A 19,214-nucleotide genomic window follows, 5' to 3' on the forward strand; every position below is an offset into this window, starting at 1 on the left:
TCTCTCCATTATAGCCTATGTGTTTTGGGCACCTCTTTGACCTTTGCACCTGACCGGCCCTGAGCTGCTGGTGTGATAACTTTGGGGTTGCTCTGAACCCCCAACGGTGGGCTACCTTGGACCAAAAACTGAAACCTGTAAGTGACTTACTTACCTGTGAAATCTAACAAAACTTTACCTCCCCCAGGAACTGTGAAAATTGCTTTGTGTCCACTTTTAAAACAGCTTATTGTGTTTTATGTAAAAAGTATACATGCTAAAGTAATGATTCAAAGTTCCTAGAGTACTTACCTGCAATACCTTTCAAATGAGATATTACATGTAAAATTTGAACCTGTGGTTCTTAAAATAAACTAAGAAAATATATTTTTCTATAACAAAACCTATTGGCTGGATTTGTCTCTGAGTGTGTGTACCTCATTTATTGTCTATGTGTATGTACAACAAATGCTTAACACTACTCCTTGGATAAGCCTACTGCTCGACCACACTACCACAAAATAGAGCATTAGTATTATCTCTTTTTGCCACTATCTTACCTCTAAGGGGAACCCTTGGACTCTGTGCATGCTATTCCTTACTTTGAAATAGCACATACAGAGCCAACTTCCTACAACTAGATACCGAGGGGAATCCAGGATGGGGAGACTTCTGGGGCTCTCAAAAGGTTCAGTTACCCAGAAACCATCCACATTTTCCCAAAGAAAACATACTTGTTTTTTGCAAAGTGCCTAGCGGTGGATTTTGGCCTTTAGCTCAGCCGGCACCTAGGGAAACCTACTAAACCTGTGCATTTTGGAAAACTAGATACCTAGGGGAATCCAAGATGGGGTGACTTGTGGGGCTCTCACCAGGTTCTGTTACCCAGAATCCTTTGCAAACCTCAAAATGTGGCAAAAAAATCCACCTTTTGCTCACATTTCGGTGACAGAAAGTTCTGGAACCTGAGAGAAGTCACCTGTGTTTTTGGTCCTGGGCTAAGCAGCCATGTAGGGAACCCCACCAAACTCAAACATTTCTGAAAACAAGACACCGAGGGAGTCCAGGGAGGTGTAGCTTGCTGACAAGTGGGGCACTATTTTATCGGTATAGATGCAACAATGCTGGGTGGTAGGAATTTTGTGGATTCCTGCAGATTCCGGAAGGTTCCATCCAAAAATGTGTGATTTCAAGCAAAGTTGAAGGCTTACAGGCCATTGTGAGTAAGAAGATGGTGCGGGGTGCAGGTAAAGCACACCACCCTGGTCTCACCCAGACGTTTAGTTTTCAGATGTGTCTAGGCTGTGTAGATTTTTCTACATGGCAGTGTCCCAAAGTCCAAAAAGTGCAGCCCTCACCGTTCCCAAGTGGGACGATTGTGAGAGTTAGCCAAGCTCTCATGGCCCAAATGTAAAACCAGAACCCAAAATAATCAAATGTCCTCTTGCTTGCCGTGGGATTAGACATTTTAGTGTGTGTGGGGAGAGCTGAAAGACTGTTATCCCCTTCAGTTGTGGTGGGGGCATAACCATGCCCCATACTGATTTGTAGCCACAACCCCACTATATATATATATATATATATATATATATATAGTTTTTTTATTTATTTTTTAATTCCCTGGCATCTAGTAGGCTTTCTGCCCCCCTCGGGGAGTGGATCGGGGATAACTGCCCCATCTGCCCACCGGTGAGCAGAACAACTCTGTCCCCATTTATTTAAGGTGGGGGTATGGCCATACCCCCACCATCTTGTTTTTCTTCTTCTAAACAAATCTTCCCTTGTCTCTAGTGGGCTTTCTGCCTCCTTGGGGGCAGATGGGCCTTACAAAAATAGGTCGATCTGCCCCCCAATGGGGGCAGAAATGGCCAACACTGATGATAACCCCCTGCCCCTCATCTCTGGTGCATAAGTGGTTTCTGTTGTTTTCCCCTTAATTTCTCAAAAACTACTGAAGGAGTTACACCAAACAACAAAAAAAGGCACTCTCTGCCAAATTTAATGTACATCTGTCCAGTAGTTTTTGCGCTATCACTGTTCATAATCCCAATGGAAAAATTAATGGGGAAAACGTGTTTGGGACCCCCCCTCTTTTTTCTCCTCCCCCACCCCAACCCCTCCGATGGATCACTCCAAAACTTTCCAGGCAGCAGCTGACAGAACTGGCAATTATTTTGGAAAGTTTTGTGTCTATTCATCAAGTGGTGCCAAAGATATATAGAACACTTTTTTGTATAGAAACATTACCTCACAGCCAACTACCTAGTGGCGACCGCCACCAATTAATTATTAAACTATATATACATACATTTTCATATATATGAGTGTACACACACACATTTTTATATAAAAACACACACTGCACCAGTACTCCTTGGTGCTAAAGTGGGCTACTTATTGTGTGGATACCCCCATTGTGTATGAGGAGGATACGGTCATTCACAGGCAGGCAAGTCAACGGTTTACATGGGAAGACCCTGTACCACATATTATAAGCTATGGTGGGTGGAACATTTTTAATGATACTACAGCAAACCGAAGGAGAAAATGGCCTTACTGGAAGTGCATGTAAATTAGTATGCATTGTACGTATAACATTATTGAAGACAAAAGGCACTGGCTAACGCCAGAACTAAAATCCAACGCTAAGTCGCTCCTCAGTGCATTCTTGTATTACAAACAAAATAGATACCTATTGTGCAGCAAAAAAAATTAGTTATTAGAAAAAAGAAAAAGAAATCAATTCCATAAAGAATACCTCATTTGTCAGCTTCTGAGGTCCGGTTTTGAGGATATTTTTGAAAATGCGATTATCAGAAACCACTGTGGGAGTGGCCAGAGATAAGTGTCCCATTGTGGTCAGATGTATTAAGGAATGTGTATGTGATGTAGATGGAGGAAACTAGAGAGCCGGTCAAGTGGGATTCTTTATGCAAAAATTAGAGATTTCATTTGCTCGAAGTAAGTCAAGAATCCAATATACATAAACAGAGAAGTTTTGTTTCTAATCTCTTCACATGCTACACAGACACTTCTGGGAGTCTTGCATTGTCATCAAGTTAAATACAACTATTTTGAAACAATTATCTAAATATTTTATGCATGTCATATTGTATAATGTATCTGGATTTTCCTAAATAATAAAATTCGTTGCACAATTTTGATGAAATATAGGAATAGGAAGAACAAAAAAAAATTCAAAACAAAAAAAAAAAAAAAAAAAAAAAAAAAAAAAAACTTACCAAGTTCTCTTTGCTGACAATAATGAGACCTCGTGCACCATTGGTTTGTGCAAGTCTCACTTTATGATAGAAGGTGCAATTGCCACGCATGACCATCGGAATTCTATTGATGAATCCCCCATATGGTACGTCGGAGGGCGAGCACAAGACTGAAGGAGTCTGATCCTGCAGCTGCAACAGAGACTGATGGAAAAGAGACATTCATTATTAACTATGTGAATATCACATGACAATATTTACATAACTAACTACGTCCTTTGTATTTTCATTCAGGAATACAGATGCCATGTGGCTCATGAGTAGTTGAGTTCACTGTAGAGATGTCCTGCCAAGGAGAACACAGCACCGACTGAGATGCTTCAATAGAACTCCATGCAGGAATGAGGATTTTGGGTGCAACTGCTACCAATAAAAATTAATTCAAAGATGAAAGGCAGCACAAACAAGGTCAAGGAGTACTAGTGGCTCTACTCAAGCCTTGCCATCTCTTTCCCTGTCATAAGAAGACCATGTATCAGCTTGAGGTTTTCACTTGACAGCCTGATGTGTTTGTGGAGTTGCAGACTTGATTGGAATCCATCAAACGAAAATGACTAGCACCTGATAATCAGTTTTGACTACAAAAAGCTCACAAAAGGACAATAGTGTCAGCAACAATGTGGAGGAAGGTGGCATCCCTACCACTACGGGTTCCTACAGACGTGCTGCCACAACACAACACTGACATCCTTCAAGTCCATATCAGTCCAGCAAGGTGGCTGTGGCATGGGAGACAAGATAATTGAATGTATGTATATATATATATATATATATATATATATATATATATATATATATATATATATATATATTCAGTACATTTCCTCAAATACCACCACCGTGAATTACTGAAATATTTAGGGTTTAATTTTGCTAATCTAACAAACTGTTTCTACCTCGTAATTTTAAAACATACTTCACTCATGCTGATTTTCTTTTACATTGTAAACACTGTATAATAGTTTTGCTTGGCGAGCTAGGTCTTGATGTGATCACTGGATGAAGCAGGTGAAATGGAATGAAGCAGAAATCTGTGTGAAGCTAGTAACACTGTCAGCTCCATTGCTCCTGAGACATTAAAATTACCTTGTAAATATTTACAGCATGCCCTCACAGGTAGCACCATTCCTGTGATGTGCCAAAGCAGAACATGCCCACACGAGCATTGGGGGAAACCAGCGGTAATGCCTGAATTGACAACTCAGAACGAGTTAATCAAAATGAACATTAGAACAGTGACTAACAGAAGACCACATTTTGAACACTCCAAACTTTTGAATGGTTCTTGATCAACTGTGAGTCATGGCGTAAATGCTCTAAATTAAGGTTTTTGAACAGAGAACAAAGCAGTTCATGGATAACTTGTGCTGTCCCAGCATGTAAACAGCGACGGCTGCTGCAAATCTCAAGGGGAGCCATAAGCAGAGGTGGGTGAGAGACGACAACAATAATAAAAAAAATAAAGAAAAAAAAACAGAAAAAAAAGAAAGAAAAAAAGTACCTTTGGGCTGCCGCCAGCCGCCTCGCTCCTCATCCCTACGGATGGTGCTGACGTCCCAGCAGTCCCTGGGACACCAGCACAGGTGCCCATGCAATTCTGGTGCTGCTCTTATGCTATACCTAGCATGAGAGCAGTGTCAGGATTGGTCTCAGAGGCTTGGTCTGCAGCTCAAACAGTGCATTGGAGTCCGGGCAGTTTCTCCAACCCAGCTGTGCAACACAGCCGGGCTGGAGAAACCTAAGTGTACATGTCAGTTTGTCAGGCCAAACTGACATGCGCACTTAGTGCACTCTACTCCCCACCCTCTCACGTGGCTCGGCCCGCCCCTCCTTGAACACGCTAGCTCAGCCAGCATCTGCAAAATAAAACAATCGTAAAATATGGTTTTATTTTTCAGCTGCTGGCTCTTAGCCGGTGGGGCAACCCTTCTTAGTCATTGCGATGGAGCCACCCCTGCCAAACTAAATATTAATAGGAATTTGGTGTACATTTGTCCTTTTCCCCACGTTTGTGCATTATTGCAGTACATGAATGCATTACAATCTGGTCCAGCTTGATAAGTATTATTAATACTCCAAATACAAAAAAAACTGTGGGTATATTTTTCATTCGAAATTAAGCCCTTAGATGAAACAAATGTACTGAAGGCAGGCAATATAGGGCACTTGTGATGAGGTACAACTGGAGCAAAAATACAGAAAAGCCTTGCCCTCGCTTTCAGGGTACATAATCTAATGCCAAATAGCACAATTACGCACCTGTTATCAACAAGGACCTCGCTTTTCTGTTCAATACCCTCATTCTAGCATATTTAGAACAACCTCACTTAAGTGGCTTCAGTTCTGCAAATACTTCACTTTTCAGTCAGCAAGACCTGAATTTTCAGGGTTGTCATTCCAGTAGGACCTTACTGATCAAAGTTTTCAGGTTAAAGAAACTAATCTGCAGTGCCCTTAATCCAAGGAGGCTTCACTTTCATGATTTAATTGGGCAGAACTTCACTTTTCAGGATACCCAATTTCCAGGTCCATTTGGATTATTCTGAACGTTCAAAAACCACTATGAGTCAGCAAATAAAGTATATTCTTTCTTTTTAGAAAAGGTCACAAGGATCACAGCTAACCAGGATGCCTCAAAATGTAATACCACTCTTCTAGCCAATTTTCAAACCACCATGATCAACATGTGGCTGGCTACTGAAGATATCCAACATATCACGCATCTAGGAGTATATGTCACTAGTTCGGAGCCGTATAGGAGAGCATGCAGATTATTTGATATCTTTGAAATGACAAATCAAAAAAGCAGGTAAACTCCCAAATCCCCACAAAGTGTTGAAAGTGCCATTTTGGCAGACCCTTGACATTCTGGGCAGGAGTCGGATTGAACCACATCCTGTCTACCAAATGGATGCAAAAGAATCATACCCCAGCATCGAAGTGCCCAGAAGAGAAAAGCAATAAACACAGGTAGGTGCACACACAAAGTTATAACAAGCATTAGCAATGCCAATACGTATGGCTTATAAATGAAAGTGCTTCTTCATTCATCGGTTGAGGCACTTAAAAGTGACCATAAATGCACTGTCTCTGCATCCATTCATCCACCCATTGACTCATTCCTATTTTCAACCACTTGCAGACTCACAATAAAACACACACACGCAGACTCAACATATACGAGATAAATTAAAATAATGAAGAGAATAAGAAAACATAGTGCTACCCACCATGTTAAGGCTGGCTGCGTCATAGCACTTAAAAAAAAAAAAAAAAAAAGCTCCTGATAGTAGGCATAAGGAGTGGTCTGCAACATTGAAGGTGTGGATACTTCCTGCCCTACACTCCAGCCAGCAATAAAAAGACAGGGCTGGCTGCTTCATAGCTTATTTCTTTTTTTTAAAACTTACAGGCATGCTTCTGCGCAACATGCCTAAACATCGACAAAGGCAATAGCTGCCATATGCGAGAACTATTATTGTTGCCAACATATGTTTATAGTTTATCAGTGGCAGGGAAAAGCCATCAAATCACATTGTTTCAATAGTAGTGCTTTAATGGAAGATTCTTGTGCCCAGACATTTAAAGAATGCCTGGACAGTGCAGTGCATATTGTACCAAATAAGATCAACTCATATTACCTTATTCAGTCAAGGAGTGGCCAAACAACCCGAAGTCAACAGAACAAGACAGAAGCCAACAGTGTCAACATCTTCAATATGAAGAACAAGGGGTGGGACCCGCACTAGCGGTCTTGCACTCACAGCTCAGAAATGCAGTGAAGTAACAGGATGATAACAAGATCGAACATCACCCCCAAAACGTGAAATGGCTAAATAAAAGCTGGATGGACAAGTACTGTAATGCTATAGGCACCTGGGCAAGCATCACTAAATGCCTCATCCTGTGAAAATAAACATTTATGTGTTGAGCTGTGGACCTACAGTTTGGTAAGCAGAGTGAGGAGATTTGGGGCGTCACGACTAAAGTACACTAGATAACCCAATGATGACACTCCCCCCCCCCCCAAACATTTCCCTCGCTTTTGTTGCAGTAGATTGTCTTCATCTGGGAACATGGGCTTAGCTATGCATCTGTCTTCATAACTTCTTCAGCTTGCTCATTTGTCCCAGCCTCTCGAGGACACGCCCTTTATTCAGCCAGCCCTTTAAGACTGGGCCTGCCTGCGGTATCACGGATATAAACCATGTACATAAAACCAAGTTCACCTCTGTTTGCATACTTACTGCTTTGGCAAGGTCATGAGGCAAGCGCGCCCACTGCGAGTTGAAGAGGATGCAGTAATCCTTTCCATTGCTGTTCCCCTTCTCAGAGATGACATGGAGCATACCATATTCACAAGACACCTAGGGAAAAAAAAAAAAAACACAAAGGATTGGATAGTTATACTGTATAAATATGGGAAGAGGTATGTCATAGGATGATTTTATAAAACAGTCACTATGAATTCTAGTGTCACATCCAGATTTGGTGTGCCTCTAAATTTCTCATTAAAGTTAACCATAAAAGGAGGACGTTTTGCGTGTGGTGTGCAGAGGGGAAAAGCAGTGAAATCTGAACTAGTCTTACTGGTGACCACTCATTTTTTGAAGGTTAACAAAACGGGCCTACACAAGACTGTTTCTTTGACAACACAAACAATGAAAGCTAAGCTATTACGGGTAAGGACAACCTGGTACTACAGAACTAATCGTTTACATGACTGATGTGAACTGATTCAACAGTGCCATATCAATGGGATAAACATAACAGATTCTGAAAACTTTTGAGGTACTCCAGGACAAAGGCAGAGTCTGGGTAAGATCTGCAGTACTCAGGCAAGAATAGATGATCTTGAGAGCTTAACGTATAGTTAAATCCTAGGTCTTTCTGTCTCTCCTACTTACAAGGACTTAGCTTTTCAAGCAGTACATAAACTGACCGTTCAGTAACAGATGGTAACTCAAACAAACAAGCATTGGGAAAGCCAATTGTTTTCGCCTACATTTGTCAACTTTTTTTTTTTTTACATATTACAGAGCAGTTAAACTGTTGTGCAGTATAACTTAAAGGTAAAAATCAATAAGAGTGCCATGACACAGACAATAGACGAAACATATTGGCTTTGCCAATGCCTGTTACTGCTCTGAGCACTGCAGCAGGGGTGCTGGAACAGCCGTGTCTTTAAAGCTTCGTGAAAGGCTAGATTAAAATTAAGTGTTTTCAATTGTATTCTTTATTTAAATCCAAACTTTTCAAGCTGAAAGTCATTAGAACGCTTTTTGAACTCGCCACCACGCCCAAAAGCAGTCCGAGAGGCTTAACATGGCTTTGAAGGGCCAGCCTTACATTCGCCCATTGGCCGTTGGATAGATGTTGCACGTGGCTTTGAGCCTCGGTGGTAGGAGATCTGCCCTCTCGGCAGCACGGACCCCCATTTTCACCTGAAAGCTGCGCTTGTTTGCCTTTGTGGACATTAGTTGGATAGAAAGGGGTGCCCTATCAGTGCCTATTAACATGACTGGCCCAGCGATTATTAGTGTAAATTCCCCCAAGCAGTGTTGCCCCCCCCCTGCTGAGATTGCACTGAGCAGGGAGGAAGGCAGAATGTGAACGATGTACTGCTATCCACGTGCTGGGAAATTTATTTGATGGCAGTAATAGAACAGGTTTCTAAAATCCTACTTTCCCTCCTGATACATTTGTGATTCTTGGCAATTAATTAAATAATTAACAGATAGTCATAGATAAAAATTCACAAAAGTAATTGTCTCAAGACTATAACACACTCACTCTGGCTTCGGGGCCTTTTAATAGTGCAAATTCGACATGAAGGTATTGAAGCAGTTTACCTGAGCACCAGTTAAATTACATAAGGACATATTCATTAATTTTTCGTAGGCATGGGGAGATTAAGTGATGTGCCCAGAATCACAGGATGTTGAGCTGAAATTCAAACCTGGTTCCCCAGCTCCAAAGTCAGCAGTTTTGACAGTTATACCACATCCTCCTGGAGTGAACAGAAGGGACAGAGTGACCAAGGGTTTGCTGTGTATAAGGAGGAGAGAGTGATGAGCCCGGTTGCACTGAAGTGGTTAGTCAGCAGGGAGTTTCAGTTAATCCACAGATGCCTTGAAAGTAGGACACTGACCAGGAAGGTGTTAAAGTGAATGGCAGAGATACCAGGGCAGTGAGGGCCAAGGGAGTCTGGGTGCAGTGTAAGGAACCCCGTTTGAATTCAGAATAAAGGTTGTGAGGCTTCTGTAGGCACACAATTACAAAGCAAACAAAACAAAACAGCTGGCGCACAGTGGAGGAAGGGGGGGACAATAAAGCTGCTTGCAATGGCCGTAACTGCAGCTCTACCCTCCCTGGCCGCTGTGGGGGCTTCTTCTGAAGCTGGGCACATGACTATCTCTCTAAAACTAACAATATGGCTGGCGCCGGTTTGGAACGCACAATGGGAATGCATTTTAACTGTGCGTTCCAAAGGAGTGTCAGCCATCTTCTATGCTTATCTCGAGGGGAGAGCGTGAGAGCAACATTACTTCGTACCACAGTCCACCTGCAGAATGGGTGCAACATTTAACTTGCTCCTCATTTCAAATTAGTGAATAGTTACTGAAAAAGGTGTCTTTCTCATGCTCACTTTTCCGTTCTGCAGGTTTACTACCGTGCCACCAGAATGCCCCAGTATTTTTACTTAACGGTTTCTCTTTCTGTATAATGTTGATCCGCTCCGAACATTAGAGTGATCGATGAAATCGGCACCATTGACTTCAGTAACGTGGGCGGGCATGCTCTTATAAAGGCACGGCACGCTTCTTTTATGTTTGTCACTGGTTGACAATCCATTACGCAGGGAGAGAATAAAAAGCTTGCAATTCACGAGGAATATTGGGTTTAAAACGACTGCACAAGATAACTTGGACAGCCGACTAGAGCATATGTGTTTTCAGGTGTCCATTTGTTCTGTGACGGTCTGTTGGTGATAAGAGACACTATTAGGCTGTGAAGCAGCGAGGCAAATCTTGAGCTGTGTTGAGTCTCTGATTTTAAAGCCTTTTAATGGCTGTTCGGGTTAGTGGGCTGTCTGTTGTGTTTTAATTTCCGACATTTTTTCGGTCTGCTTAGAGACATTTATCAAGTTACACATCTGAGCACACATAAAGAATCCGGTTTATGCTGTTATACCGCGGTGGCAGCCTTATACGAGATGGTTTCTGTCGAGGCAGGGCTGGGAAGAGTACCAGCAACATGGTGGCCATGTGACCTATGAAAACCTAGGGACGACCTTAACGGGACAGAAGGGCAAGGTGGACAACGTGCTGCTTCTTGTAGGGTGACAGAAATCTTTTCCCCCAAAATGAATGGAGGGGACCCAACCACTCGCCGTTAAGGAGGAATTGGATGATAACCCTTTAGGTGAAGAAAACGAGCAAGGCAGAGCCAGCAGGTTTGGGTAAGGGCTAGAGCCTCCTACCATAAACCTGGGGAACTGGGTTCGAGTCATGGCAGAGGCTAAACATCCAATGATTCTCCGCAAATCCCTAAATCTATCGTAATGTAACTGGTGCCTGTGCAAAGCGCCTTAATACCTTAGGGTCTTGCACAATGTAAAACTGTATCAATGAAGAAAGAAATTAAACAAAGACCAGCGGGAGGGAGTGGTAAAAAAAAAAGACAAAGGAGTGTGTAAAATGGAAGAGAGAGGTGAAAGACAGCACAAACACAATGTGCAGTGGAATAATGGAACACATCAACTGGTATGGAGTGCGGTGACTATATGAAAAAAAGTACTTCAGGAACTGTGCGGCCAGTGGCAGAATACTGCCCGGTAGCCACTGACAGTCAACCAGAAAGGGTACTTGGTCCAAGAGCCACAGAACAGCAGCTGAAGCCGTGGAACAAAAGGAAGTGCAGCCTGATGCAGTCTGAAGAGTGCCTACCAATGGTAAGTAATGTGTGGCCGGTGGGCGGGCTGTAAGCCCCTGTTAAGATTTTTTTAAAAATCTCAAAAGACTTTGCAAGCACAGCATAATCACTGTGGAGACGAAACCTAAAATGGGGGTGAAATTGGACTACGGTAACCTACAGCATCTGCCACTCTGTAATGGGCAGCTACCTCTGTTTACAGGGCTCAAGTTGGACCCCGTAGACTGAATTCCACATATAAGAATGTGAAACCCGAGCTGGGTTTCACATGTAGCTCCTGTATGTCTATTAGGTAGGTCTGCCTATTAACATGCTTAAAACCACAAGGAGATACCTGACCCATTTAACATGTTTGTAAAAGCGATTGGCTTGGTCCTAAATGAAATAGGCACGTACTATTGGTGTAGTAGAGCATTTTTGTCCACCCACCACGCACCTGCCTCTCTTCCCTCCCTACCCCTATTGCCATCTTCCACCTCCTTCTCACTTCCATCCATGCACTCATCCCTAGAGCTGACAAGTGCTACGTTGATTAACTGGTGGTCCTATGTGTATGTTCCCACCAGACAAGAGACTGCCTCTATGATACAAATATTTGTAACTGCAATACTGTCTTTCTATTGATTTACATATCTGTATTAAAACTATCAAATTAGTATTTCTACTATAATACATACTCAAACATGCCCCGGGAGGCTATTGTGCGGGCCTATCAGAACCAGTGAATAGTGCAGTTCTGGAATTTTGTATATGTATATGTGTTGTCAATTGCCATTATTACAGATCCCTTCTCTTCTTTGATACCCACTATTTATAGGGTGTTGCAGTTGCTTGTGAGTTTCGGAAAAGACACCGCAAGGCATCGTTCATACTGCGTTGACTTGATTGGGGAAGGAAGGTGGTCAAAACGTCATTATATTCAGAACCCATGAGTAAAATACCACAAGTGGGTAGACATGCAAGGCATTTAGGCTGGTGCCTGAAACACATACAGGAGGAGCAGAGATTAAAAGGAGTTAACTTAATACATAATTTCCGTAAAAGGGCACTGCTGGATGAAGCGGGTAAGAGACTGTAATTAAACCTTGGTTCTATTGCAAAAGATATATTCATTAAAATACCTTAAGTAAGCACTACCAAAAGCCAGGAGGCTCATCAATCACTCATAAACATCTCTTTTCACACTAAAAGAGCATGCATTAATTACATGAATGAGAACAATCACTTGTTTTCTGAGAGAGAGAGAGAGAGAGAGAGAGAGAGAGAGAGAGAGAGAGAGAGAGAAAGAAAGAAAATATGGCTAGTAAGATTGCTATCCAAATTTGCTATTGTAAAGTTAAAAAAAGAAAAAAGAGTTATTCTTTTCCAAGTTTTTAACTGTATAACCAACTATTCACAAGCTCACTCGCCACTTGAATACCTGACCCACATCTCTTCCATCATATTTAAACCTCTCCAGCCTATTACTGCCCTATCAGATCCACTGTCCCATCACCCAAATTCAATCCAATGAACCAGGACATAGAAGATTAAGATGCCATTCCTAAACACACCGTCCCTTCCATCCCTGACATATTTAAGTCTGCTGGCCTGCCCTTTCTTCATCCTTACATCTTCCCTCCCTCTTTATTTCTACTTCACAGCTCAATCTTCCTGCTAACTTTACTGTTTGACACCTGTTTATCTGTCCTCTCTCCCTTCCATATATGTCTGTCAAATGGCAGCTCCACCTGCTTAGGCCCAATGATGTAGTATAGTGTTCCCTGCCACTTCTTTCTCTGCACTCTCCAGTTCTTTCCTACCACTATTCATCAATTACCTGTAAACTTATCTACAGACTCCACCCTAGAACCTCATTTCATCATTTAAATTTGCCTTCTATAGGCCATCCCATCTTGTCACCAAATAATGAATGTGAAAGGAAAGTTAAGGAGGAAAAGCAACTGTCTTCAGAAACTCTTTATCCCCGGATCATTTTTCTAAAATATTCAGCTTCAGAATTCAAACCTTTAGCTACTCTCCATTACAATTCTAGTCATCCTCATTTCAAATATTCAAAATGCCACCATACAACAATCCAGTCTTTGAAACCTTCCTTCACACCATCCCTGATCCCACTGTCAAGAAAACAACCTCTGCATCCTCTCTGACTTCAACATTTTGTTTGACAATGAAGACTCAAGCCAAAAGCCTTGAACTTCAAACAAGTATCTGGTCCTATCAACACACCAAGACATAACCCCAAAGCAATCTTTTCCAAACCAGGATATATTACTACAAGGACAACCACCATGTCCATTCTTTCCTATCTCCCCTCTGTTTCCATACCACCATAAACTGTGATTAACAAGAGCCTCTCTAAACTATGTAAGGAACTTGCTCCCAATACTCAGCAGTGGCAGTTTGTGGATATTTAACCATAAATGTTGATTTGTAGGGGTTAATTGGTCAGTTTGGTAACCATAAATCCACCAATGCGCTGCTCACATCATGGGCAGACATCAGAAAAAGAATCGCTAATGACACAACACAGATGATGTTAATGAAGGCTGAAGTGATTACTCACACATACTTGTTGACTGCTGAACAGTCATGCTTCTAGTGATTCCCTGTGTTTTTCCATTTTTTAGTAAGATGCGTTTGTGGCATCAGGAACTGCTTCAAACGTTGCTGTGAATGATTTCCACCATGTTTTAAATTATTACTAGGAGATATAACAGATAAAATTAAAATGGATACTGCATAAAAGGCAAGAACCATTTCCGTTGTTTGAACACTGACTATTATCTGCAAACTCAACAGTATTATCAGCATTCTATCGCACATAGACAACCCTGCTATGATTCAAACTGGTGACCAGCACCGTCATGTGCCCGCTACTCAGCTATATGATGGACTCTTTTTCAAATATGATGGCTCTTGAAAATTTAGTGGGTGAAGAGAGAGTTTATGCTTTTAAGTATATGAAAATATAATATTTAGGGAAGAAACCCAGATACACACTGACGACGTTAACTGAAAACCACCAAAAAATGTTCATCACAACTGGCCTGCATACAAATGTGTTGTGTATTTTTAGCACCAGTTTAAATGTTAAGTTGTGTTCCAATACATATAGAAGCCTCCCTCTGCAAGTTCTCTCAAAATTACATCTAGTTTCTCTGAATAGCAGCTCTGTAAAGTGGACCACAAAGACCCCATTGTGGCTAAAGTGGATGGCCTGGCGGACACACTCACCATCTAAGTTGCTTAAGTGGGACCACTGTTCTGGGAAAAGAAAGTGTACTTTATTTGTCTATGAATATGATGCTTCGGGGTCAACTTTTGGCATGGCACAGTAATGGTGTTATGTACTTAAACGTTCTGCTAATGCACTAAATGAGATTGAAGTCAGGGACTTCTTCGAATACACACTGCCAATTTCCTGGATTATGTGAAGAGTATGTACCACAATTCCAAGAATCACTTCAGTTAAAACGTGGGGAAATTAAGTTTGTAAATGAATTATTACTTGGGAGTCTAAAATATCAAATGGACCTGTAACCACATGCAAACCCATCGAAGCCTGCTCACTTTATTTGAAAATGTTCCTACTGTTCAAACGACATGTTTTTTTTTTTTTTTTTTTTTTTTTTTTTTTTTAAACGTGAGCTTTTGCCTAGTTCAGTTTTCACTAAACAGACTCTTTATTTAGAAAGAACTATTAAAGATAAACATAAAACATTGCAGCTAGGTTAGCGCCAAGCTGGCAAGTAGAACAATGTGCAATGCATTTATTCGCTGTGTAGCTATTAAATAAAAGGCCAGAATCCCCGCAGTAAAGGCTCAGACTTTTAATGTCAATAAATATGGTCAGCACTAAATTGCATAATGCTCATGTTACCTAGTTGCACTGTGTATGTTATATAATTGAGTGGGAAAACTCTGAATAAAATGGCAACCATATTTGTGTCCAAACTCATCCAACAGCAGGTGTTATGCAATGAGTAATCCACATAACCATATACTTGTCAAATTGGCCACATGATCGGCCCATTTACTTAAACGCTACTTTTTTACATTCAATATAGCTCACAACACACCGAGCAACCTGACTACACCTCATGGCAATCATACGTTGATATATAAAGTACGAGTATATAATTATACAAAATGTTCGGACATATACCCGAGTATTTGGAATTAACATCTGTGTGTATGATTTATAAGGGCTTAGACTTATATACACATATATATGCCCACATGGGCTTAATTTGTGTACATTATATTTATTGAATATTTGTACCCATTATTTGATCCAATTAGGAAATCATTTATTATGGTATATTAAGAAATGGAATTGTTTATTGTGCATCATTTTTAAAACAATTAAGGATAATTCACTAAGGTTGAGTAAAGAAATGCGGGCCCCAGCTAGGATTATATTGTAAAAATGCACACCGCATGGGTAGTTCAAAATGGCCACCATTGCCGGGAAATTAGGTGTGGATTGTATCATGTGTATCCTTTGTCTATGTCTAATATTATTTATATGTGTGGTTATCGTTCCCACTCCATCCGTGAACAAGGCTACGGCCGAAACACGTTGGAGTAGAAACCCTTTTTCCTTAGTAAATGATTTTCAGCATCGTGAAGGTGTCCTGGCATTTCCTTACTTTGAGGATGTACTACTGAGATATATACACACTCCAATTCTAAAACATGCTTTTAAGTATTTCCTTGTGCATTCCTGTACAATATCTATTCAATCAAACTAAGCTCCAGTTGGCTCAGACTTCCTCCTTACTCTAAAATTATAACCAGTCCTACCTGTGGTAAATAGGAATGGGTGCTTTCCAACAGCTCTTCCACCTTTCCTATGACATACACCGAAATTCCCCTCAGCTTTGAACTTTAAGCTTAATGAGCCCAGGTACAACCACTGTTTTGAGCAGGGACGAGGAGGATCCAATTAGACTTCACTGCTCCCCTACCCAAGCAATGACACCATACCATAAGCAACTTACTTCCGGGCATAACTTCCACCTGTTATCTAACAGCCGAACCATGAAGGCATTGCTGCAACATGTCACAACTTTGGTAATCTGGTGTACTGAAGAGTGAAAGTTCATCTTGTCTCCAAGGAACTCAGTCCTTCTAGCCAATTTAGTGACTGATCAGTCATCCATCAACTGTTACTACCAGCAGGATATTACATATTCTGTTCCTCTATAGATGGCAACCTATAACTCTCATCACACAGTTAGAAGAACAATCACACTGGTTGAGCCCCGGGTGTTGTCACCTAATGAGTACCTTTACTTCTTTACTCTGGATGGTAGAGGCCCAGCACTTCTCAGCATCAGTACGTTCAATAAGTGTACTGGTACTTCTCAAATACAAACTGGTAAGCTGGGATAATGAGTACCTATACTTCTATATTTTCATTTAAACGTAATGAGTAACCAAGCGAACCACAGCATTGATCTATTTGCGAGTATTGGGACCATCAATGGTTCACAGCAGTTCATTTTCTCAAAGAAATTCAGTGAGCAAGTATGTGACTTTTAGATCCTTATTTACACCCAATAACCGGCAGTAGTTCTCCAGCTACATATTTAAACATTCACCAATAAAACAGAGGACTTACTCAGCTTAGTTACCTCTGTGAAGCAATGCAAACATCTATTAGAGCAACAAGATCATTCAAGGTTAAGAGCCGTAACTGCAAGATTAAAGGCAAACTGTGATTCACAATACAAAGATTATGCATGCATCACTATGGTGCAGTGACATTAGCCTTTTCATTAGCAGCAGTCCTTAGTACTTTTTCGTGAACATTCCTATTTTCAGATGAGTTCTCAAATATAGAGTTGCTCCACTGTGCGTGGAAAACACAAGCTTGTTGCATGTGTGTATGAGCATTTAGGTATTTTGTCCAGTGGAGACTTTATTCTAATAACTTCTAAACTCTATCTGCTCTCCAGTGTAAGAACCTCAGCACTGCAGTACTTGAAATGTTCCAGATGAATCTATGAAGAAATGGGCAAGACTAGTGTGGTCAAAGTCTATTGGTCAAACCAGCCTAGCCATTGATCCTTGCAACAAAATATATTATGTGTGAAAATAAAAAAAAGCTAAACACAAGAAATGTATGGTTAATAGGCTACTGGATGCACTAAAAGCTGGATCATTATCAGATCTCTGTACACCTGCAAGCTTACAAATGGCTTCAAAGACTGTTGCTGCATACCTCACAGAAGATTTTTAATGAGATGTTCAGAGTGGGACATTTTCTGAAAGCCTAGAAAACAGCTTCAAACCTACCCCTTCTTCAAAAAAAAAAAATAAGTATATCAATCCCCTTGAACCTAGGAATTCCAATTCCCTCTCTCGCCTCACTTGCCCAACCAAAGTACTGGAAAAAGCAATTAATACGAAATTAACTTCCTTTTTTGATAGCAACCATCTTTTAGATTTCACTCAATTTGGGTTCTGAAGTGGACAAAGCAAAGAGTTAGCGCGGATTGTTACAATGGATGAAATCAGAACTAGCTCTGATAAGGGAGGGAAAGCTGCCCTTATCCTCCTTGACCCATCGGTGGCAATCGACACAGCCATCCATAAGGTATTACCGGATCGTCTAAACAATATGGGGATTGAGAGTACTGACCTGGCCACACTAAGTTTGTTCCTTTCAGGCACAAAGCAATCTGTGGCTCTAAATGAATTGGTCTCTAGCCTCTTTGCTGTGTCCCGCAGGGGTCATCCTTAAGCCAGACACGTTTTAACATTTATCTTACACCCTCAGCCACCCTGATTAGATCTTTTAGGCTTGCCCTAGTTTGTATGCCGACGGTACAGAAATTGCTGTCTCAATCTTCAACAATGTTCAAGATGTGCCCATCAGATTTAATGACTGCGTGGAAGAAGTAGGCAGGTGGCTGAAGCAAACCTTCTGAAACTAAATTCAGGGAAGACTGAGGTCCTTCTGTTTAGGAATGGCCCTTCCTTTTTGGTCCTGGTGGCTACAAAACCAAGTAACACTTCCCACCCCTGTCAAGAAGGTTAGGAAACTGGGTATCATGTTTGATAACATACTGACATTTGGGGAGCAAATAAATGCGCTCACTTAATCTTTTTTTTTTTTTTTAACACCCTAAGGATAATTTAAAAAATCCGCCCTTTCATTCCTTACAAACCTCAGAATACTGTAATTGTGACTAGTCTTGCCAAAATGGACTACCGTAACGCCCTTTATCTAAATATACAATAACATTTACTGAATAAACGCTAAACCCTGCAGAATGCAGCAGCCTGTATGCTTCTAAGGATTTCAAAATTCCTACCGGCCTCCCACAGACTACCCACCAGGAAACAGATTGCCTTTAAGGCTCTCTGCATCGCCCACAACGCTCTGCATAATGATAGTCCTGAATATTTTAGGAATGGACTCAAATGGTACATTCCTTCCAGAACTCTTCGGTCTACTTCTGCCAAGAATGTTAAGATCTCCAAATTCAAACTAACCAATTGGAGTGGAAGGAGTTTCATTGGCTGTACTGTTAGCCTATGGAACAGCCTTCATCTAAATGAAAAAATCCCAATCAAATCTGCTCAGGTTTATGAAGGAGTTACAAACCTCGCTGTTTACAAATGAGCATCATACTAGAGGAAGACCTTTACGTACACTACAGTGCCAAGACACTTTATGGCATATGCAGGCTATACAGAAACGTTAATCATAACATTAAGAAAACAATATTTAGAAGTTATTTAGGTCAACTGAAAAAAGGCTGAAACAGAACTTGCTTCCTTTCCAAGTGATATATTAACCAGCCACAATCATAATATTGAATTTCATCCTCTAATGCAGAGCACCTTTACCCATAAAGCAAGTATCTCAAACCACCATCCACAGAAGAATAATGTATGTTAGTAGTTGCCATCTTTACAATTGCACCCATTTATAATTTGAGGACCTTTCATTAAATATATCTCTTTATAACCTGAAGAGTAGGCAGATGTGATTTCCCCAGT

The 19,214-nt window shown here is 41.1% G+C and overlaps 1 protein-coding gene across 2 annotated transcripts in view; it reads right to left on the bottom strand.

Moving 5' to 3' along the window:
• Positions 1-19,214, bottom strand: part of SPPL2B (signal peptide peptidase like 2B) — a 149,008-nt gene that overhangs the window by 101,551 nt on the left and 28,243 nt on the right. For both annotated transcript variants that reach the window (XM_069216302.1, XM_069216301.1), the window contains exons 2-3: positions 7,508-7,627; positions 3,222-3,404 (exon numbers count right to left, since the gene is read on the bottom strand). In XM_069216302.1, coding sequence (XP_069072403.1) covers positions 3,222-3,404; positions 7,508-7,627 — 303 coding nt within the window. The remainder of the gene's footprint in view (positions 1-3,221; positions 3,405-7,507; positions 7,628-19,214) is intronic.

Source organism: Pleurodeles waltl, chromosome 12 (genome assembly GCF_031143425.1).
Source record: "Pleurodeles waltl isolate 20211129_DDA chromosome 12, aPleWal1.hap1.20221129, whole genome shotgun sequence".
Classification (NCBI taxonomy): Eukaryota; Metazoa; Chordata; class Amphibia; order Caudata; family Salamandridae; genus Pleurodeles; species Pleurodeles waltl.